Genomic DNA, 24,349 nt, shown 5'->3' with positions numbered 1-24,349 from the left:
ATAGGTATTTTGTATACGGACATACGTACTGTATGGGACTATTTCATAACATATGGGACATAATTATGTCCTACTACGCAGGACATTTCACATTTATTATGAATTTGGTATGGACACACCTGCCTAGAGGGGGACTGTCCCTCACAATTTGGGACAGGTGGTAACCCATACCATTGGGCTAGGCTTGGCAGTTGGCAGCGTGCCAACACAATGCGTTTCACTTCCACTTGGTATAACTAGCGACACTACAATGGAATACGGGCATGGGGTTTTAAATATCTTTGTTTGAGGGACAGGGACTTAATATTCAGCTACATGCTTTTGTGTTTACTTCTTATTGTGGTGTTCACAAGTTGTCTTGTATGCTTTGCATACATTTCAGTATCCACGGACACTGACAGGAGTGATTACTATTGGAGGCAGGCTGTACAAGTCAGCATTTTAGGTTGCGCGTATGCAGCCGACATGATTACGCCTCCATGCATCGCTTGGACACGCCCCCTGCACTCGTGCACGTTTCCTATGCACATGGCCGTTACGGCAGCGCGCCTTCATTAATCTGCATGTGGTGCTGCTGTGCCATCTCTATGCTGCATGGTCGGTGCAAGGCTAACGCCGTCCTTGCGCCGAGCTTCATGAATCCCAGAGATGGTAGATTATACCCTGTGAATTACAGACAACCTGACAGTTGACAGATTGATAATCTTTATGGTTAATAAACCTTCTTCCCAGATCACCATTTAGAGCCTTTATTTCAGTATGGGAACACTCTATGGCCCAAAGTACCTCAGGAGAATGTGATATGTCATAAAAGTCTCTTATTGTTTTGGATCTCCCCTGTATGGTACACGAAAACCACATATGCTCCCCCAAATGCTGCAATATGACTTTGAAGTACTGGTGGAGATTCCTTAAGCAGATGGTTGAGATACCCCCACTGTGTCCCCCATTAATCACTAAAAGGTCCATATAGCTAGTATTGTTGAAGCCACACATGACTTGCTGTCCATCAGGATTGGTAATGCACAACTTCTACAGGCCTTTGTATGAGGGGGCACATATAAACAAACTCCTCCATGTTGACTTGTCCACATAGTAGCAGTCTGTAATCTCAGTGCTATGAAGGGTGTGACATGTTAAGTGCAGTAAGGTGACATGGCACCTCCCAGATTGACAACATGCAGCACCATGACTGTAAATCATTGTGTGTATTGTGTCTTCTCAGTTACTGTAGCTGGATTGCACATGCATATAAGTTACTGAGCAAGTGCAAGATCAGTGCCATTTTGTATAGACAGCCAGAGTGATTGCAGGCATGAATCGAGATGTATATGTGAGTGTGTTTGAAGTAATGTCTGTCAGTTAGCGTAAATATATGGCCCAGCTACAGCTCCTGATGTGTTTATGTGCAGTAAACTACATGAACCAATCACAGTGCCTCAATGTTTCATTTGAATGCATGATATGAGCAACAATGACTACAGGCAACAAGAACAGCCTGTTGCATATACAGGTTTGTTAATGCTGTAGTTACACATAGTACTGTTCCATTATTTCCTTACTGTAACTCCAGAATTATATGCTGGTCAATTACACTGATGCTAGCACCCACAGTCCTGATATCAATACCGTTCTAAATTGCTCCACCATATTGTTTACCTTTATTTGCATCCACTGATTACCTCATATTAATAATGTTGCTCATTATTAGCCATTACTCCAAATTAACATATAATACAGACAACTTGGTTGCTGCCTCCCCCACTGTATCTGTAAATTGCATACAGCATGCATGAATAATTGAAGACAATAATGCAGCAGATGTTTCTGAATCCCAAGGTATATGTCTTCTTACCAAACTCCACAAGCATCCAAAACAGCTATTTTACAGCCCCTGTCATCATTAAACCCAGCTAGAGCACAGGTAGAAAAACCAGGTACCATATATGAGACTGAACAATTTCAATTGTGAAATCCTATCTCCTTAATCTCCCAACTTGTTTATTGTGGATGTGTGTCTATAGGATGGGATATTATAGTATGTATTCTCAATGTATGTAGCATGTGAATGTGCACATAATCACAGTATAATGGGGCTGTGGTATGCATGGATGGGCTCAGAAAAGTGAGTGATGCACTGCCCTTTAAAAATGTCAAAATATGACTGTAAAGTTATATTTCTGGACCCTATTATGTTATTTATGAAACTTCTATGAAACAAATACTGTATTTCAACCTTGCTTGCTCAGCCACAATAGCATAAAGCATATGGTTCAAATACCGAAAGCAACTAACTACATTTCCTTGAAGTTGAAATGCTTTAGTTTAAATGCAAAAAGCTAATAAAAAACAAACTGCAACTCCCTCCTTATTGCAATACTCATACTTATAGTCAAGTGCAACTTGGAGAAAAAAATATCACTAAAACACAAAAAAAAATGCCGTTTCTCTGGGAAACTGCAGTCTCAGAGTGAAAAGCAGTACACTGTGAGCAGACAGTCACCACACACACATACACACACACACACACACACACACACACACACACACACACACACACACACACACACACACACATACATACACACACACACACACACACACACACACACACACACACACACACACACATGTGCGCGCGCACACAAACAGACACACGTATATGGTATGTGACGATGTGCTGAACAGTGATGTACTGAAATTCATAATAATGAATGCAAAATACGGAAAGATTGAAATGTTGAAACATTACAATGCTGAACTCAGAATACCTACTTATACCATATATGTACTACATATGTATACTGTGCCAGAGCACAGCCAATCAACAAACAATACATCCTTCAGATGAGACAATAAACCAAGGTCCCAATTGCTTGAGTTGGTGGTAGCTCAGGTGGATGCAAAAAATCACATGACACCTATTAAAGAGTAGAGGAAGTTCTCTGATGCCCTGGCCGAATTTCCACTAGTGGTATAAATATCACCTTTGTTATCCCCTGAAAGGCCACTAACCTAGTGATATTAACCAGGTCATCAAAAGATATATACAATAAAAAAGAAATAAATAAATATCATTCACCTGTACATTCATCTGGCGGGGGGGGGGGGGGCAAGTCCATCTTAATACACTCGTAGGGAAGTAGGTATTTTGATTTAAGCATTTTATTTAACATTTATGTAACTTTTTCAATATTGCTTTTCAGTAAGCTGTTATGAACTCTTGTGTGATTGTGTGTGTGTGTGTATGTATCTCTCTCTCTCTCTCTCTCTCTCTCTCTCTCTATATATATATGTGTGTGTGTGTGTGTGTGTGTGTGTGTATATATATATATATATATATATATATATCTATATAGATATATATATATATATATATATATATATATATATATATATATATGGGTCTAGGACATTTCACCAAAAGCACATTTCACCTAAACACAAATCACTAAAAGCACAATTCATCTAAAATACAATTCACCGAAACACATTTCACCTAAAGTTTGAGATGGCCTTGTCCCCAATGTAGTGCGACCCTGGAGTTAGTATATCTAGTAGGGGGAGTGTGGGGGGCACTGACCCCATATTGGGGGGTGTGGGGAGCGTAGCCCCCCAAAATTTTAAGTAGATATCATGTTTGGAAAAGAGTAATATATTGAAATTGCAAGTATCCATGTATATAGTCCAAAATATTTAACATATGTGGGGGCTATGCCCCCCACACCCCCCTAATATATATACTAACTCCAGGGTTGTACTATAGTGGGGACAAGGCCATCTACAACTTTAGGTGAAATGTGTTTCTGTGAATTGTGTTTTAGGTGAATTGAGCTTTCAGTGAAAAGTGCACACCAGTTTAAGTTTAGGTAAAATGTGCTTTCGGTGAAATGTCCTAAACCCATATATATATATATATATATATATATATATATATATATATATATATATATATATATATGCATATATACATATATGTATATATATATACATATATATATACATATATATATATATATATATATATATATATATATAAATATATATAAACATATATATATATATATATATATATATATATATAGTGCATGGAGTGCCATAATCACACCTAAAAAACAGTTAAATAACTTTCTTATTCAGCACTACTTTAGCATGAGACACGACATTAACAACACTTAGAAGGATGTTTAACAACTACTTTACCGGCTTTCAAAGCCAGTGTAACACATTGTGATTATTTTTATCTTATTTGGACTAACTTTTACTACATGGAGCAGATAAATCTCCATGTCCTACAAAGAATTATGAATTAATCTCCAGTTGTAATGAACTATTATGCGTTCTCAATACGGAGCTTCACTCTCAAGGTGAATTTTTTGGCATCTAAGTCTCAAACACATAATACAGTCTCATAATCCTCATAATCCTCAGTACTTTATATACATAAATGTATATATATATATATATATATATATATATATATATATATATATATATATATATATATATATATATGGGTCTATGTCAGAAGATCGACTTTTGGAAATACAAAAAAGTATCAAAGAGACCATAAGATCAAGTTTCTGTAAACCCAAACATCCCCAAAAAAAAAAAAAAACACACAAAAAAGTATCTTTGTTATATTTTTGCACACCCTCTACAAATTACATATACCATTTCTGAGATCTCACTGCTGTGAGGAAAAGGGTAAATTTCCATATCATGTCTTTACCATGTTCTCCATTCAAAACCTTCATATGGTCTCAACTCTATGGAGTTCAAGTGTCTGAAAACTCCATCAATTGATAGGGACCCATATAAATCTATTTGTATATATATATATATATATATATATATATATATATATATATATACATATATGGAATATGGAAACATGTTCAAGAAGCCTCAAGCATTAAAGCCTAGTGACTACAAAACATTAGTACAGAGCACCTGGAAGAACTTGTTTTACATACTTTTGAAATCCAGAGTGAGACATAACTTGTGAGTTTAAAGCATATTTTCAATAATCAAAATATTTAGATAGCTATATGAATGATACATTCATACATGCATATGTAGCTTCAGGAAGCTGCACTGGTTGCTCCTGCTAGAAAACCCAAACGTTGTTTTGATGTTTGACACTTCATTGTTAATTCAGAGAATTTCTTTTTTGCATTTTTTATAAATTATTTGTACTAGACTTAAATTTGTTTAGCTACTTCTGTAGAATTTCTTTGTCTTGACTGCTTTTCCCACTTAATTTCACTGTTGGTATTGCTTGCATCTGGCTTAGGTCTCCCATAGTATAAGGTCATCTTGAATCAGTGGTGGCTCTGTAGTACAAGTGCATTGATTGCTGCTATTTCTGAGTAATCTTGGACTTAAAGCTAATTTTTTCATTGGTCTTTACTTTTTGCTATCTGCTTTATACTGAAGTCAGCTCAGCATTCATTCTGTATTTTAAAAAAGGTTTCAGGTAGCTGCTCTGGTTGCTCCTGCTGGAAAACATTACAAAACTTGCTTTCACTGTGTGATTTTTCATAATTAGCTCAGAGAATTTATTTTTACACATTATTTCTACTGCAGTCAGGTTACTTTTGACTGTATTTTTCCCTTAATTTCAGTGTTTGCATTCTTTGCAACTGTCTGCGTTCAGACATGGTGTGAGGCCATCTTGAAGCAGTGGTGGCCATGTACTGAAAATACACTGAATTCTGAATTTTGGGGTATCATAGCACTGAGTGGTTGAATTACCACTGTTTTTCATTGGTCTTCACACTTTACTCTGTTTTATACTGAGATAAGATGCATTCAACTGTGCTAAGCTCAATAACCTGTAGTTTTATCTAAATGGTGGTTTATATGCACAAGTGAAGTTTTATCGTTAGTCCTGAGCTTTAATGGTTACCCTGCTCTGCATGGAATTGAGCATACCTGGACATAATTGCTGCATGCTGCACAAGTCCGCATGTTGCTCTCTCCTGTTGGCTCAGTTTGAAAAAGTAATCTCCCTTCCTCCATCATCATATCACCCGCCATCTTTTCCACAGAGCCTGTAAATAATAGCACAGGCCAGCACAGAGAAAGTAACAGGCTATCTTTCCTTCCACTGCCAGCCTTTTAGCTGTTGGTATCCTAAGACAGTGTAATAATTGAAATGTGCTCACTGAAAATGTATTTTTTCTCAACCAAATTGATTTCATCTGTGAGAGGTTTAAACACATGGCTGATTCGAATGCAGCCATCTTAAAATTCCAAGCATACGGTGAGCATCATAGTTTCACCCCAACTCATACAAATGTAACATCATCATACTGTTAGTGCAAAACATTCATACATCAGTACCATTAAGAAATCACTACCAATGCATCCTAGAACTCATAAGAGAAGGCAGGAATGAAACCCACCAAATACATCTACTCCATGCACACCTTCATCAACATGTCACAAGCAACAAAACACCCCTGAACCTAACAAGGATAAATCAACTTCCAGAAACATCCTAGCAATCGGTGACTTTCTTGTTAGGCATACTGATTCCATATTCACCAGGCTATACAAGAACAGGGTTGCAGTTAGATGTCACTTGGGACTAAGAATTGCTGATATTTTAAGAGACATGAAAACCATCTCTTCCAGTAAATATACTTATCCATGCTAGAATGAATGATCTGGCATGAAAACTCGTAAAAGACATGCAAAAGGACTTGCTGGAACTTGCTACTCATGTTTCCATCAAGGGTAAAACTCTGGTCTTGAATGATCTCATCCTCTCATCAAAAACGATACCTAGAGTCAAAGGAAAGATAATTGGTTTCAAGAACTGGCAAAGTGACTGGTGTGATTCCACTGGGGTCCAGTATTTGTTTTTACTGGGCCAGGATGATCTACAATCCTGTTTCTTTTGCCAAGGATGATCTACACCTCCCCCTCAGGGGCTTCTGCATAATGGCCAAATCCTTTGCTAACCCTATGTGCCCTTTTAGCTAAAGTTAATATAATAAACTTCCTAACTTAACCAATAAATAAAATCATAAACTAGACGTCATCAAGATAGCCCATCTCAGTGTCAAGAGTTTTAATAACAAACTACCCAATCTGGAGGCACTTCTTCATCTGGAATGAGTCCATGTTTGTGTTGTAACTTAACCATTTGTACAAAGCCAATGAAAGCTCCCTTTTTATGTCTGGGTTCCATGCCTGTAATAGGTTCATAGGTAAGTACTACACTAGCTGTTCTTGGAGGCCATTTTAAGCCTAGCTAGTTTCCATTTTTGTGCTCAAAATAACCTGTCCCATTTATTTATAGATTAGCCTTAGTCATCCCATGAGTGATAATTATACAGTATGCCTAATGACAGTGACTGGGATCAAACAATAGATAACATGAGGGATTCTCCCCCCATGCATGGGATAAAGCATTTAGGAGCTGCCTCTGTCCATTAGTAATATAGAGGACAGTCCTGGGGTAAATTTTCTTGTTTCCCATCCAGAACTCTAAGTTGAGCTTGAACATGGACAAGAATGAACTTTGTTTTATCTGGATGGGGACACTGTTCCACAGCAGCGGTATCCTGTGCAAGGTGTATCTGTCCCTCCAAACCATTCTGTTGATGTTACAGAAGAAGTTTATATCTATAGGCTGAGTATTTCTGATGATATTTGACTCACTGATATGCAATAAATCCATCAGTAATGTGTCAGAGGATGCCTTGTATGCCAGACACAGGTCACTCCTTAACAGTCTGTAGGATACTGAGTATAATGACAGGGCTTTGACATGCTTCTTATGCCTTGTATCCTTTTAGAATGGTATTTATATGGGTTTTCCAGTTGTTGCATGAGTCTGTACAGATACATGCCAAAGGGGACATCATATTCAATGATTGTACTAATGAGGGCTGAGTAAAGGCAGGCAATGACATCCCTAGATCTAGACACAAGCCCTGTGTTTATGAGCTGTTCACTTTCTTAAAACAGTAGACACATGTTGGTCAAAAGTTAGGTCACTTTTTGCATAAGTTCCCAAATCCTAAACAACTGGGTCAACTCTTAGAGGAGTATTGTCAATGTGGTAGCTGAATGGGAAGATGACTTCCCAAAGGATACAGTAATGCATTTTTGGCATTCAGTTTCAGTCCATGAGTTTGGCACCAGTTATTTATTTAGGATAAACCTTCCTACAGGATGGCCAAGTCATTTAGGAATTCAATGACTGTTCCTTGCTTTCAGCCATCTGCAAACTTAGTCATTTAATGCCTCCAGGCTCCCCGGACATGGCACAAGGTCTCAGTTTTCATCAAGAATTCCATCCCTTCTGAGGAGATACTTATTGACACTACCAGTAAGCTCACTGACCTCCAGCTTACACTAGGTAAATTGGATCCTCCAGTTATAGCTTGTTCCATGTCCCCTTCCATGTGCCTACATGACCATTATAAGTGCCTAGCATTCCTCAAAAACATCTCAATTACAGATTGATCTCTAATCCTCTGTGACTTCACCTAAACCTCCATAGACTGGAATATTTATACTTCTAGTGTCAGGTATGTACAGTGTTTCTTAGACTGGGTGAATGAGAATTCCCTTTATCAAACTGTCAGTAACCCCACCAGGGGTGGGCATATTTTGGAACTAGTTATTACAAATACAACTCCAACTTGCTCACTGCCTATAGTTAATCCCATAGCTGTTAACTTTGGTCACTAACTGGTTGCCTTTACCTTTAGAACATCTTCTTCCATGATTACTAACACCACCTGCTTTAGAAACTTCAAAAAAGGTAACCTTTTGCAATTTTGTAACACCATTTTCCTATATACCCCAATACAGAACTGAGATATCTAGCCACATATGCCAAGGATCTTTATTCTCATTTAGAAAAATGGCAAGTTTAGTGACAAACCTCGCAGTGATTAGTAGCTATAAATAGACTTTGCAACAGAAGGAAGAAACTGCCTAGGTTACCTTATAAGACAGAATTTAAAACACCTCACAAAGAAATGAGGGCAGCTGTTAAAAGACCAACAAAGCCCTCCCCCCTTGGATGTAAGCTTGTTTGTGAGGTAACAGATAATAATAAGTCTTTCTTCAGATATGTCAGAAAATGAAGAAATAATTTATATCACTACTCATAACTTATCAATAATGGCACCTCTTATTCAAATCCTAAAGACATCGCCGACATATTGGTTAATATGTTTGCTGCAGATTTTTCCCCTGAAACTATCATACCCACCTCAAACATACTTGAGTCACTCCCCCACAGTATCTCCAAGGACTATATCCTTGAAGTTCTCTCTAACACCAAAAGTACAGCATTCTGGGTTGTCTTATAAACAATGTGATGCAGACCCTTGCTGTGCCCCTCCTTAAGTTGTTCATCCTAAACCTTGCTGCAAGCTATATTCTTGATCAGTGGCATTCTGCAGTTGTAGTGCCCCTTTATAAGGATGACCCTACCAGTGACCTATACAGCTATAGACCCACTGCCTTTACTAGTCTTATGTGCAAAGCCATGAAATGCATCACTGACCCCATTCTACAGGTAATGAGGCTTGGCCTGCAACAGTTCGGATATGTTCAGGGCTGGTTATCTCTCCTTAATGTTGTGAACTTCTTTGAAAAGGTCACACAGGCTGTTGACAATGGTCACACTGTTCACACTACCTACCTGTACCTAGTAAAATCATCTGCTACCATACAGCATGACGGGATGGTAAACAAGATAATATCATTAAGCATAGATCCTTATACACTCAGACAGCTCATGGATAGAACATGTTCTAATGGATGATGATGCCTCCTCAGTTAAGGCATTCACCAGGGGTCAATATTGAACACTCTGCTTTTGGCATTTATTTCTCCAATCTCGTCACGGACAACAAAGATTTCTGGACGTCTAAGTTTGCAGTTGGTTGTAGGTTTTGTGCAGTTGTCCTACCAATAAACAATACATATCACCTTCAAGTGAATTTATCACACATTAACAAATGGTGAACTGAGCAAGGTGTCAAATTAAATTCTAGGAACTGCAGTATCATCTCCTTCAGAAGATAAGAAATTGTTACTACCTGTACATCCATTACATCCCAGTTTCCAACAAGTCTGTCATCAGAGACTTGGACATTTGAGTAGATGGCTCCCTCTCCTTTGATCAGCATGTAGTGATCATAGTCAGAAAGTACTTCTGTATATGTTAATTAATTATCAAAGGCATCTCTTTTAAAACCAAGCAAGTTATTATTCCCATGTGTTCTGCCATGGTTAGATGCATTATAGAATATAATGTACGCTTTGATGTACATCTCACTAGACATAACAAAAAACTCAAAAGACTGCAGAGATTCCAACCAAAATAATCTCAGACCTCAGAAATATTAGCTATCAGGAGAAACTGGAGGCCCTCTCCCTGACCTTGGTGTCACATAGACTTTGAGGGAAGACCTATGCCTTGCTTTCTATGCCCTCAGGGACCCCCTTTTTCTCAACATGTCAGACTGCACAGCCTGCACTAGAACAAAAGATCTGACTAGAACAAACAATCTGAATCTACATCAGCGAATAAATGAAACTAGATGGAGAGATAGGTTTATAACCCAACACCTCCCTGTGCTCTCTAATAGACAACCCTTGAATGTCAAGTACTGTGGTTGCTTCTTTGTCTTCAAACATAGCTTAGACAAATGGAAAGGTGCTCTAAAATACACTCTGGGACTTTTACAGGTCTTTCCCTCACTGCAAAAGGAGGTTGGTGGGGCCTGAAGATGCCTCTTGGCAGTGCAAACATGCCCTCTAGTTTAATAGCTATGTTTCCTATGATTTCCAGTAGCACATACATACATACATCATATCAAATTCATATTTACATTTATAGAAACAAGTTCACAAGTTTATAATGGTTATCATGCTTCCCATTTGGAGTTTTGCTGTAAGTTAGTGGGGGAAACACTAGGCCTTTTCAAGGGGGACACCTTTTCATAACATCCCCCTTTGTCCATCATGTAGTGGAACTTGCATAATGTCCTAGCTTATAGATGTTCAAAATGCAGCACAAATGATTTCACTGCTTTATACCTTATGCATGCCTTTGTAACGTGGTCTTTGCCTCCATTACTACACCATGGCCAGGAGCCACTGTTTTGTGCTGTGGTGCTCCTACCTCTTCTTCCAAAGCAAGGTTGTTTTGTCTAAATGTGGTCTGCAAATGAATATTCCTCACATATATAAATGTTATATAAGAAATATATGAACACCTGCTTTTATTGTGTAATTGGAGATATTTGTACTGGAAGATGTAATGTGTGGTGCTCATTCTTTTCAGATAAAATCCATGAGGAAATCGACAAGGTGATTGGAAAAGAGAAAAATATTAAGACTGAAGACAGAGTGAACTTACCCTTTACAGATGCAGTTATCCATGAAGTTCAGCGATATGCTGATATTGTTCCCACTGGAGTACCTCGAAAGATGATACGAGATGTGGATATTATGGGGTACTTCATTCCTAAGGTATAAAATATTCCTAAAGGAAATTTATGACTAATATATAAAGTTACTGCCTAGTAACTAAGAAAGAGAACAATTTCTCAGTATGAGCTAATTTTAAAACACAAGTTTAATAAACTTTACAAGTATCAACCTGTGTTGTGCCAGATGGCACTCAGCCAGTTGCTCTCAGCCTGCATTGCCAGCCATATTTTTCAAAATGGGATGTTATGATGAGGATGTTTTGTTATAAAGGAGGGAGAGGTAAAGAAAGCTTTGCCCCAAATCAAAGGTCGCTTTGGTCTTCACTGTTAAAATCTGAAGCAGTCTATACAGGTAATATTCATATGGAATGTGTTTCAGAATTACAAAATATAACTACATATCCGAGATCATTCACTAAATAAAAACTGATAGTATTTAAGCTTACTTTTAATGACTCTATGTAAGTCATGATGTTTGAATGAAAACTTGGCCAGTGGGTATAATTTCCATGCCTGGCTCCTTAAGACAAACTATAGGGGTAACAGCAGAATGGTAAACAAACAATGTTATTGTATACTGTATAACACATACTATAGTGATAGCAACAGAATGGCACACTAACAATGTTATTGTATACTGTAGAACACATACTATAGTGGTAACAGCAGAATGTCACACTAACAATGTTATTGTTATACTGTAGAACATTAACCTTTGAACCAGTCATGTGAAATCCATACGCAGATGAGTTCTTCTAATGACAGCAGTATGTATTATGATACCTCTAAGACATCTTTTAGAACAAACTACCTTTTCCCTCACATCTCTTCTGGCATTCCTCAGTCATGTTTTTTTCCTACCCCTCATAAAATTTGTTTCACTTTACAAATAGTAATTCTCAAAGCATGTATGATGTAGTGTATTAGAATGTCTTAGAAAGTCAATTTCTGTAACTGGTTACATGAGTTATTTTAGTGGTGATAAAATGCAATTACTAGTGCAAAAGGAATTGCATCAGCTTGACACCATTAAGAGCCTAGCAGAAAGTCTGTGAAACTACAGATTATAAAAAAATTCTTCCATTTTTCAGACTACAAGATTTTTTTTTAAATTGTAGTTTCAAAGGTAGTTATTAGATATGCAATCCAGGATAGCACTGAGCATAGCCCAGTTTCCAATTTGCCTCAGAGCAGTGTCTGGTTAAGTGACTTGCTCAAAGTCATACAGTAGGCTAAAAGGCAGAGGGAATCAAACCCTTGACTACAGAAACTAGCTCATTAACAGCTCATAGTTTTAATCATAGAAATTATAGGAATTATAAGAACCATAGGAAATAGAAGGCAATAGAGTCTTGAGACAATTTACACCTCACCAGTAGCCAGGAGGTCATTGTCCCACTGTACTCATCCCTCATTAGACCCATTATAGAATACAATGCCCTATTTGGTATGTACCTCTCAAGACATGTGCAACAACTGGAAAGGCCACAGAAATACCTCAATAAAAGAATCACAGGCCTAAAGCAGATGCCCCATGCTGACCGTCTGAAAAACCTCCACCTATACTCTGTTGCATATCGTTTACTCAGAGGCGATCTCTGCTTAACATACAAGGCCATGTCAAACCCAGAGCTGTTGGACATGCTACACTTAAAGAAAGCCCAGTCCTTCAGAGACACACGCTCCAGGGATCCAAACCTTGCCATCACAATGAACAAAACATGCTGGAGGGATAGGTTCCTGACCCAGAGACTCCCCAGGCTCTGGAATAGATCGCCCATATATGTCAAGCAGAGCACCTATTTGGCCCTCTTCAAAAGGAACCTTAATGATTGGATGGGAGATAGGAAATTCACCCCATGGATAATGTCAGTCACCCTGCTAGACAGGGGTCCAGGGAAGTAAATACTGTGGGAAGAAATGGCCAGGGAATTGTTATGGCTAGGCTTGTATAGGCCCTAGGGCTGATAGCCTAGTACCAACCTATGAACCTATGAACCCTTACAGTGTACTTCCCTTTTCAATGAGGGTTACGCCAGTCAAGCCGGGGGTGAGTATACGAATACCCATCCACTCATCCAATCACCAGTTGAAGGAAGTTGGTGCATCACACTGCTTGATTTGCAGTGTGAGTCTATTATGGACATGGGGAAGGCACTGTCGAATGAACCTATTTCTCCACCATGTTTTATTTATTTGCTGATGAAAATTTATATCCCTGATTCTGATATTTGTTGGACTATGGTTTGTGGAGATACAAGAGATATAGGACCCCATTTTGGGTCAATAATGATACAAAAGGTAAGGTATAGATTTCTCTTCAGAAGTCTTTAAGATATTGAAGAAATGAATGGAGCTTTCATTCTTTTCTGGTGGCTTAGGAATTTTAAACCAGTGATCTTCTTAGTTAGGACCTCCTGGCATTTTTCTAGCTTGATATGTCTAGTAAGTGACACCTAAAGGCTGCATTGTATTCAGTAATTGGCCTAATCAAAGCTGACTATTAGGGGACAATGACCTCTTCATATCTAAATAATATTCTTTTGGCATTTAGCTGCAGTAGTTAAAATTAATTTCTCACTATAGTCATTACATGACGATCAAGGGAGATGGAACTGTCACCCCAAATTCCTAGTATTTAACAGCATTCTCATTTTGGATTGGGGTGTAGTCTATGTTGTTTACCAAATGTGACAATATCGTACTTTTTAGCATTTAATGTGAGCCCATTTGTAGTACACCAAGTATTTATGAGTGCAAATTCTTGCTAAAGGGCTTGGGCATCAGAGGAGGGCTTGACAATCACCCCTAGTTTACAGTCATATGTAAACTTAGTTAGCTTGAGGTCTTGGTTCATAGTCTATGTTTTTGTAATAACTATCTGTGAAAAAAGTTATGGTCTGGAGGTTAGTGACATAAATGCTTAACAACAGACGTCATACCACAGAGCTCTGCAGGACATACATGTCCACTGCTAAAATATCCAACAAGGCACCTCCTACCTACATTGTGTAGGTTCTATCTTTTATCCAATTTGCTATCCCTCTTACTACATGGGGATCTATTTGTAATGCATTCAGATTATTAACTATGCAAGGATAAGGGATGGTGTCAAACACCTTGATAAGGTCAAGGCACACTGTGTGGACAGCATGACCATTATCAACAGCCTGTTTCATCCTTTTCAAGAAGTTAATCAGGTTCATTAGACTTGATCTACTTCTGACAAAGCCAAATCTCTGTGGGTCTAGCTTGATGAGATTGTAAATATCATAATTTATCAGGACAGTTATAACATGTTATATGTCTTTGTAAACAAGACTTAGGTTGATGGACCTATAATTCCTGGGGTCAGTGATATAGTTTAAGTTGTGATTCTGCCAGGGCTTCTTTAGTACTGTTTATTAAACAGCCAGGTATGTTGTTATATCACATGGAGGAAGTATTTTTAGTGTTGGAGAGTACCTAAAGTACATATTTTTAGTGATGCTGGGGAATCTGAGAGATTTAGGTATAAGCAGGCTTTGGATAGTCATATTCTGGGTAAAATTAACACTGAATTTGTTTGCTAGCATATAGGCAATGTCTACTGGATCAGAGAAGGTGCTGCCATTATAAACAAATTCAAACACTGCTGGGTATCATTTCTTAGTTTCCTAAGGTAGCTATAGTAGGATTTGTTGTTGTCCTTAGCTTCAGATGCTAATTTAAGAACACAGGCTGCTTTAGTATGCCTAATAGTGCTTTTCAAGTGTATGTTAATTGTCTAATGTTTTTCTTGATATGAGGGCCTTTTGCTCTACTCTATACTTTAACATTTTTTTGTAGAGTTTATGTATGTTAGTGGCTCACCAGAATGGTTTGATTTCAAAATTCCCATTATATTCATATCTGATTGGAACTGCCAGTTTTAAACATTTATCTAACTGGACATAGAATTCCTTTGTTAAGCTATCTGCTATGACAATATCTGTACTGATACTTCTGTAAATGAACTGTGAAATTTCATGACAGAATTTGTTGAGATTAGTATGCTTAACATCTTTGAATTCTGAGATATCGGTTTGAGTGGATTTAGAGATTTGGAAGGTGGAGGTAACTAGTTTATGGTCTTAGTTAACCAAGGAAGGAGAAACAATCGAAGTAGTACATTAATGTGCTATATTCAGAGGGACCAGGTGAAGAATATTATGAGCTCTTATGGATTTGTTAACAATCTGGACAAGGAGTTTTTGCTTATTCAGTCTGAGAACTTTAGAGAATATCCTACATTGGAGGTATAGGCACTTCATTTTAATGAGGGGTACTTAAAATCTCTGAAAATAATATCAATATTGTTTATAGCAAATTCATCAAGTACAGTTAGGAAACATATGCTTTTCTGGCAACATAGAGGGTGACCTTTAACAGGCAGCATTATTTGGAACTCAATGAGTTTGATTTGCTGGTCTCTGGGAATCTGTCTAGAGATTATATGGTCCCTAGCAAATATGGAGATGGCACCACAGTTACCATCAGATCTGTGTGGATGGAGTGTTTTATGACCATTTAAACCAAGTTGCAGTAATTGCACAGATATGATATGTACCAACTACAGGAGAGCCTCAAGGACAGAGAGTTGGCTGTTGAGAATTTTGACATTGAGCAATGTCACCTCAAAGTGATTCTATTTTGGATTTGATATGTTAGTTACAGTACATTGGGATGTCTATTAGCTGGTTTCTCCCTAAAAAGGGCACTATTTGGAGCATAAAAGGATTTAGTCTTGAAACAAGAGCTGCAGGCCATTCTTTGTAAAGCAAGTACGATTGTTAAGCGTTTTGTCCTATACTGACTCATACTGAATCTTCCTGGAATTATACAATCTATTTAGCTTAGTGATGAAGCCCATTATCTTATCTTTGTACCTAGGTATCATTCTTTGAGAGGGAAGGATTTCACTGAGGAGTGGAATATATATTCATATATTCATGGAATATAAACACAGGCCAGAGTCTTGCCTGTGTTTTTGCATATATGGAGAGCTCTGACATGCCTCTATGCATATCTTTCAGGGTTTTGTGTACCACTTCGTTCTCTACTATGTAGAAGACCACTATCTCATAGTCATATTTGTTAACAGAAAGGGTCTGAAGGGCCTTTGAGATATCAGAGATCCTGGCTCCTAAAAGACAATTCACCATCATGCCAATGTAAAAAGTATTTTAACTGCTTTTTTTATACTTTAACAAAGTTAAAACAAAAAGATAGCTGCGGTAGTACGACGGTAGCATTGTTACCTCACAGCAAGAGGTTCTCCTGTTCGATTCTCGGCTGGGCTTGGGAGTGCCTTCTGTGTGGAGTCTGCATGTCCTCCCCGCAGTTGAGTAGCGTTCGAAAGACATGAGTGCGTAAATGGGCATGCCTTCATTGAAGGTTGAGCGTCGAGCTGGCACCTCAGCGTTTCGTAAAAATCTACTGCCAATCATTAGTGGACCGGAGTTCGGCTGTGGCGACCCCTTACCAGGAAAAGCCGAAAGACAAACAACAACCAAGTTAAAACAAAGTTAAAATACCGAGCCAATCAAGTCTTTCACTAGCACATTATTAGTGTCATGAACAGTACGGTTTCTAAATGTACTGACAATATGTCAACAGTTAAAGCAAAACACAATAGAACTAAATTAACATTTAATTTATTGTGTTTGAATTACAAGCTATGATCATGCATGAGATTCATTCTTAGTATTTCTTATTATATTTTAAACTGTTTTTCATAAAAATGGCCATCATGGGACCTGCAATATTAATCTGATCTTATTTTGCTATTGTTTCCAGAAACCATTTCAAGCCCCTTTACATGAGTCATGCTAGACATAAAAAATGAGATATTTTTAACTCACGTGTAAACAGAATAGCAGTAGTGTGATTCAAAGGTCATCTTACACAGCTTCTGGAGTCTCACTACTTTTCACTTTTGCTTGATTTGCTTATCTGTAATGTATTCATAATAGTTGTAGATCTTCAGGAAAAGCTAACTGCAGTTTTCTTATGGATACCCATTTGTAATCCTTCACGTATTTACAGACTCTCCCCCACACTCTTCCTGAGTTGTCAGAGATGTCATTAAAATACAGCAGCTTTTAATCAACATCTCTTACTTCAAAGAAATTTTAAACATTCAAACTACTCCTACAATTCAGCTTGTTTAAAAGTAATTTATATAGACTCTCAAAGTATTTCATTCCTTACAGTATTTTATAATTTCTCTCATGTTATCTCTGCCTTTATAGTACAACACAATGCAGTAGTTCTTTAATTTGTGCTGTTATGAAATTGTTCTTTTTATTGAGGCACAACTGTCTTCATATATCCCATTCCTTACTTCAGCTGGTGTATTGTTGCATCCTTGATTTGATACATTGTAGCATCTTAATACTTCATGTACACTATAATCCTTGATGTTTGAGTATGACAAATTAGTATTTGCTGTGCTGTGCATACGTTTAAAACACCGCTGTCTGTACAACTGTTGCACTAACAATAAAGTATACTCAAAAAATGTTATGCAAATAAATTGGGTCAGCTGTGCACTCTAATACAGTGCACTAGATTTCCAGCTTCTGTTTTTGTATTACTTCCTGATTTATTACATTGTAGTATGCTAACACTTCATCAAAACCATAAACCTACATGACAAACAAGAAGTGAATTTTTGTGCTGTGCATAAAACTAAAACACTATTGTCTGCAAAAGTGCTACACTTACAGAAAAGAATATCTCCAACAAATATATCACTGTTCAAAAGTATATCATCATCTATATGTATCAATAGTTTTTCTCTTATTCCCTGCAGGAAATGCTGTAAAGAAAAGTTCCACAACATTCTGCGTCCTTTTATCACAGATGTTGACATCAGTAAAACTCAGTGTAAGATTATATGAAGTACACAATAGAAAAGTATACATTTATCAATGTCTATGTTACGTTATATAAAGAGATGCAAATTCCTCCCCTAAAGCACATGCTTGGTTAAGCTTAAAAAAGGTGGGTGGGCTTTTCCTTCCCTTGATTCCAAGGCAAGTAAATTAGTTTATAAAGTATAGGCTGATTCCTATTAAATATACCATTTTGGAGCCATATTCTAGTGGGGGAAAAACAAAAACAGGATTGACTTAAACTAAAAGTGAGGGAGAACTTATCATATAAAAGAACATGCACAGTGTATTCATAATGTGTCTCGTCAAGGATAAAGAGCACCTGTTAAAGGTAAATCCCATACCAACCAAAGATGAGACACTTACAGAAAATATCTCCAACAAATTTATCAGTGTGCAAAAAGATATCATCATCTATTTGTACCAATATTGTTTATCTTACTCCCTGAAAGAAAGGCAGTGGAGAAAAGTTCCACAACATTCTGCAAGTTTTATAGCAGATGCTGACTTTAGAAAGACTCAGTACTGCCTATGTAAGATTGTGTTTAGTACATTATAGAAAAATACATATTTTTCAATGTCTATGGCATGTCATTCAATGGGTCTACCTTGATTTAACTGAAAACTCATTTCACTGAATTTCAAAATACTCACACCAAATCGCTGAAAGCTCAAATCACTGAAAAGTAATTTCACTGAATCACATTTCACTGAATACAAGTACTGCTGGGTAAATAAAATGTATATGCCCTTTTCCCCACTGTAGTGAAATCCTGGAGTGAGTATATATAGTTAAGGTGTGCATGGGAGGAACAACCCCCCACATTGGGGGTGTGGGGGTGTAGCCCCCCCACCTACTTTTGGTTTTATATTCTTAGCTTTCAGTGAAATGAGATTCATAAATATAAAAGCTAAGTAGGTGGTGGGCTGTGTGTTTTCAGTGATTTGAGCTTTCAGCGATTTTTCAGGGTGAACTGAAATTCAGTGAAATGAGTTTTCAGTGAATCAAAGTAGACCCCATTCAACACATGAAATTTCCCATGCTAAAGCATATGAATGGGTAAGCTTTAAAAAAGGTGGCTGGGCTTTCTCTTCCTTTGATTCCAAGAAAAGGAAATAAAAGTTTTGTAAAGTACTGGATGATTCCTCATAAGTAGACCATACTGGAGCCATATTGTAGGAGAAAACAGAAACATAATTGTGATAAATGATAATTAAGGGAGAACTTCAACTTTAAGAAACATGCACAGAACCTCTGTAATGAATCTCTTCAAGGATAAAGAGCACCAGTCATAGGTAAATCCCATGCTGACCCACAGGCAAAGAGTGATGACTTATAACTTCTTTCACTGTGCTAATCTTCTTTCTTCTAATGTATAATGATGCTGGCATAAGTGTTAATCTATATAGTTTCCCATGCAATATTCTACAGCATGGATATATACATATTCTTTCAAAATGCAAACAATCTAAAACAAAATTAATCGTCTAACCTGTGGGCAACTTTGTACTTTTCTGCCATTCATATATTATGTTCTTGTTGTCAATCTATAATCTGAAATCATGAGAATAATGACTAATTCTAGGGCACAACAATAAAAGCATTATTTTATCATACATACAGTCCCCTAGTCTTCTGTCTACATCACTGCAAAATAGAATACTTCCTTACATAAGCCATTACTAAGAATATTCTTCCCATTTTTGTCATCCATGCAAACCTCTGTTTTTCTGTTTAAATATCTACAGAAATAGACTTTAGTCTTACAGAAATCACTCCTAAAATTCTTCTTCCATTTTTTTCTTTGTTTACTTGATATATAATTATAATAATGATTGCCTTAACAAAAATCTCAGCCTGATCATTTTTCTTGAACATTTTACAACAGGCCGGTTACATGATATAATACCAAGTGAACTCATCCATTCAACAGTGACCCCCATTTTTTTGTATTTCACCCAGTAACATCTAAACATGTATTTTTGTACTTCTTTTATAGATAATCTTTACAAAAAAAAAAAAATATATATATATATATATATATATATATATATATATATATATATATATATAGATACACACACACACACACACACACACACACACACACACACATTTTATATATATATATATATATATATATATATATATATATATATATATATATATATATATATATATATATATATATATATATATGGATCTACTTTACAAGCTTGAAGTTTCAAAACTTCAAACCGCATATAGTTGAGATGGTCAAGACTATAAGATCGAATATCAACTCTGAGATCAGACTACAGTGAGGAAAATGGTAAATTTCCTATTCTGCACTGTACAGCATCTTCAGTCAAAACATTTGAAGTTTCAAAACTTCAGAGTTATGACTGACCATTTACAGTTTGAAGTTTTGAAGCCTCGAGCTTATGAAATGAATCCATATGTGTGTGTGTGTGTGTGTGTGTGTGTGTGTGTGTGTGTGTGTGTGTATACATGTATATATATATATATATATATATATATATATATATATCCTACCACCCTTCTTAAGCACTTCATTTATATCACCTCTAGCTTTGTCGTCTGATTTACCTTTACTGCCTAGATTTCTATACCATACAGTAGTACTGTTTGCACTACAGTTTTGTACATCTTACTTTTCAGCTTCTTTGGCATCCTTCTATAATGCGCTATACCTGATACTCTATACCACTTAGCTACAATCCCTCTGATTCTTGCTTTGACCTTTTCATTCAGACTTCCCTTTGCCTTAACCACCCCACCCTAATTATTGAAGCTATTAATCTGTTTTAATATCTTCCCTTCTATCTCAATTTTTAGCTTCTTCTGACTTCCCCAAATTACTGCCATTACTACTGTCTTATTTGTACTTAGTTTCATCCCATGTGCCTTCAGTTTTGCATTCCTTTCCCATATCCTTTGCTGAAGTTCTTGTTCAGAGTCTACCTGTAAAGCCACATTGTCTGCATATGGCAACTGTATTGATTTGTGCCCTCTGACCTGTATGCTAATGTAATCCATCACCAGTATGAACAGCAGTGGGCTCAGAGCTGATCCCTGGTGTACACCCGCTCCCACTGGGAACCCCTGTGTGAGAACCAACACTGTTCATACTTGAGTCATTGGGTCCTTGTACATAGTCTGCACTAATTCTACCAATGTTCTTGGTGCTTTGAACCACTGCGGTACTGCCCAAATCAGCTTTCTTGTGACCTTGTCATATGTCTTTTCCAAGACTAGGAATTCCCAGTTGGACTCTTTCTTCATCTCTAGCTTCTTCTCAATTATCTATCTCACTGCAAATATTGGGTCAGTTGTGCTGCATGCTGATTTGAATCTAAACTGCTCATCTCCCATCTTATTTTCTATTGCTCTGCATATCCATTTATCAGTCATTCTCTCCAGAACTTTCATGCAATGTGACAGGAGTTTGATACCTCTGTACTGCCCACAGTTGTGGATGTTCCCTTTGTTCTTGCACAATGGCATAAGTATGGTTATTCTGCAGTCATCCACATTACACCTTTCTCTCCACACTGCTATAAGTCCCCTCAGGAGCCATTTTTCCTTTATCTCACCCAGCATGTTTATCATATCTGCTGTGACCTCATCTGAGCCTACTGCTTTCCCTGGCTTAATTTTCCTTAATGGTATTCTTATTTCTTCTATGTTGGGCTCCTCATCTTCTCACATTGTAGGCTGTGTATGGAACAGTACAGCTTCTGTGTGGTTCTCTTCATTTAGAAGTTGCTGGAAGTACTCTTTCCATCTGCCTTTGATGTCCTGTGGACTGATGAGCTGGTTGCTGCTGGCATCTTTTATGAATGGTGTCTGACTATCTTTTTTATCTTTCTGTCTTTGTCTTGCAGCCTGATATAGGTTCATTGTGCCACCTACTTGATTACTTTCCAGAAGCTTGTAGAGTGCCTCTGATACCCTTTGTTAGCCCATCAGTATTGCTTCCTAGCCTAGTCTACTTTTTCTATCCCCCACTTTTTCCAGCACTCCTTCTTTCTTTTGATGACTTCCTGGACTTCTGCATTCCAACACCAGCTTTCCTTATGTAACTTATTTATATACCTGGCTTGGGCACATATTTGTTCTGTAGACCTCACACATGCTATTTTGAGGTGCTGCCATTCTTCTTCAACTCCATCTATTTCCTCCTGTTCTTGGGGAGCTACAGCCCTGAGTAACTCTTTGAACTGTTGAACTTTCTCTTCATTCAACTTCCAGGTCTTTAGCCTGATTTCTGTTGACTTTAGAACCTTTTCCTGACTATTGCTTGCAGCTGTCACGGCAACCCATGGTTTATGCTGTGGGCTGACTGTTTCACTGGGGATGACTTTGCAATCACTGATTCTTTACCAGTCTCCTTTTCTTACTAAGAGGAAGCCTACCTGACTTGCATGTTCGCCACTCTTGTATGTGATCTTGTGACTGTCTCTCTTTCTGAACCATGTGTTGGCTACTATCAAGCCATGTGCCAGACAGAAGTCTAAAATGACCTTTCCTACTTTATTTCTATTGCCCCACCCATGTGGACACAAGCAGTCATCATATCCTGTTCTCTCTGTCCCAATATGTGCATTTAAGTTACCATTTATCAACACCAATTCATGTTGTCCTATTTTATTTAACAGGTCCTGTAAATGTGCTCTTTTTCTCACTATCACATCCCTGCTGTGGGACATATATGGTTTTGATCAACAGTTCATTATTTCAACAATTTTAAGTGCAGTATTAGAATACTGACAGTAAAATTTATTGGCGTTTTACTTTCTTGACAGATCATTTTGTAGACACAGGTAAGTGGGTTGGTGTTAAGGGTGGGAGTATGATTGTGCAGATGTTTATGGATTACAGTTAGAGTAAGACTTAGGTAAGGAAATAGATTTAATGCTGTGTGGCTATGCTGATGCATGTACAAGTGTGTGTCTGAGTCTGTGTTTTGTAGTTATAGTGGTATGCAAATGTTTTTTTCTGAGGGAAGCTACAGGTTTAGGGTTAGGGTTACAGTTAGGTTAGGGTTAGTGTGTATTAGTAATGTAGTGCATTGGGGACAAAGTCTAACAAAGGTGAACCTGAAACTACGTTACTGAGGAAATTGCTAAGTAGACTGAGAAGCTCTTTTTCGGCAACACCCAAAGACAAAGAGACACAGAAGCTTGGACAATACAAAGCAGTTTTGACAGGGACATAAGTCACTTGTTAAGTAAGATTAAAAAGAATGGTATGGCATGCAAACTGTGGCAAAATGACAAGTATTCTAAAATGTTTTATACAAAGTTATTTGAAATTGCTAAAAGGTTGTTTACCCAAAAAAGTGCACTGTAACTTTTTGAAAGATTGCTTACTAAAATAAATGCATAGTAAATTGTTGGAAGGTTGCCTAGTAAAATGTGAACAGTGAATGCATTCAGTAAAGAACTTACTGATGCAAGTAACACACATATCAACTTGTGTTGAATTTCAAAACTTCAAATAGTAACTTCCTTCATTTTAAATGTAAACCTGAAATCAATGAACTCTAAAGTATTGCAGTGTAAAATCTATGACACAAGGAAAAGCTGTTGAGATTTTTCTCATAAACACACAATATGGGAAAATATTGTGTTTAAAAAGTGAAGCAATAATTGATACACAGAATGCTGGAAATGTTTTGGAAATAGAAAGTGTAAGATCAATACTGTTCTGGGAATAATAATTATACTGACCTATCTTTTCTGAGAAAATAATTCAGACAATTGTATGGTGTATACAATGAAAGACAGCAGGGGTATCTGTTGCAGTTTTGTTCTGAAAGTAAAATATCAAGCAGTTCTGAAGTTTGAGCAGTGTAAATGGTGACTATCCAGCATAAGGTTACCTGCAGACAAAGTATATAAAATGCTGTAGAAGCTAATGGTGTGATATTTCTGAAGCAGTTCAATGGTCCT

General features: G+C 37.3%; 1 protein-coding gene across 1 annotated transcript in view; it reads left to right on the top strand.

The window, feature by feature from the left end:
• Positions 1 to 24,349, top strand: part of LOC122801207 (cytochrome P450 2D15-like) — a gene marked incomplete at its 5' end in the record, with an annotated part of 628,388 nt that overhangs the window by 473,644 nt on the left and 130,395 nt on the right. Inside the window, one exon of the mRNA XM_044070797.1 lies at positions 11,327 to 11,514. Coding sequence (XP_043926732.1) covers positions 11,327 to 11,514 — 188 coding nt within the window. The remainder of the gene's footprint in view (positions 1 to 11,326; positions 11,515 to 24,349) is intronic.

Source organism: Protopterus annectens, chromosome 1.part0, assembly GCF_019279795.1.
Source record: "Protopterus annectens isolate FY-2018-M chromosome 1.part0, PAN1.0, whole genome shotgun sequence".
In the NCBI taxonomy this organism is placed as follows: Eukaryota; Metazoa; Chordata; order Ceratodontiformes; family Protopteridae; genus Protopterus; species Protopterus annectens.
This window is presented reverse-complemented; position numbering and strand designations above follow the sequence as displayed.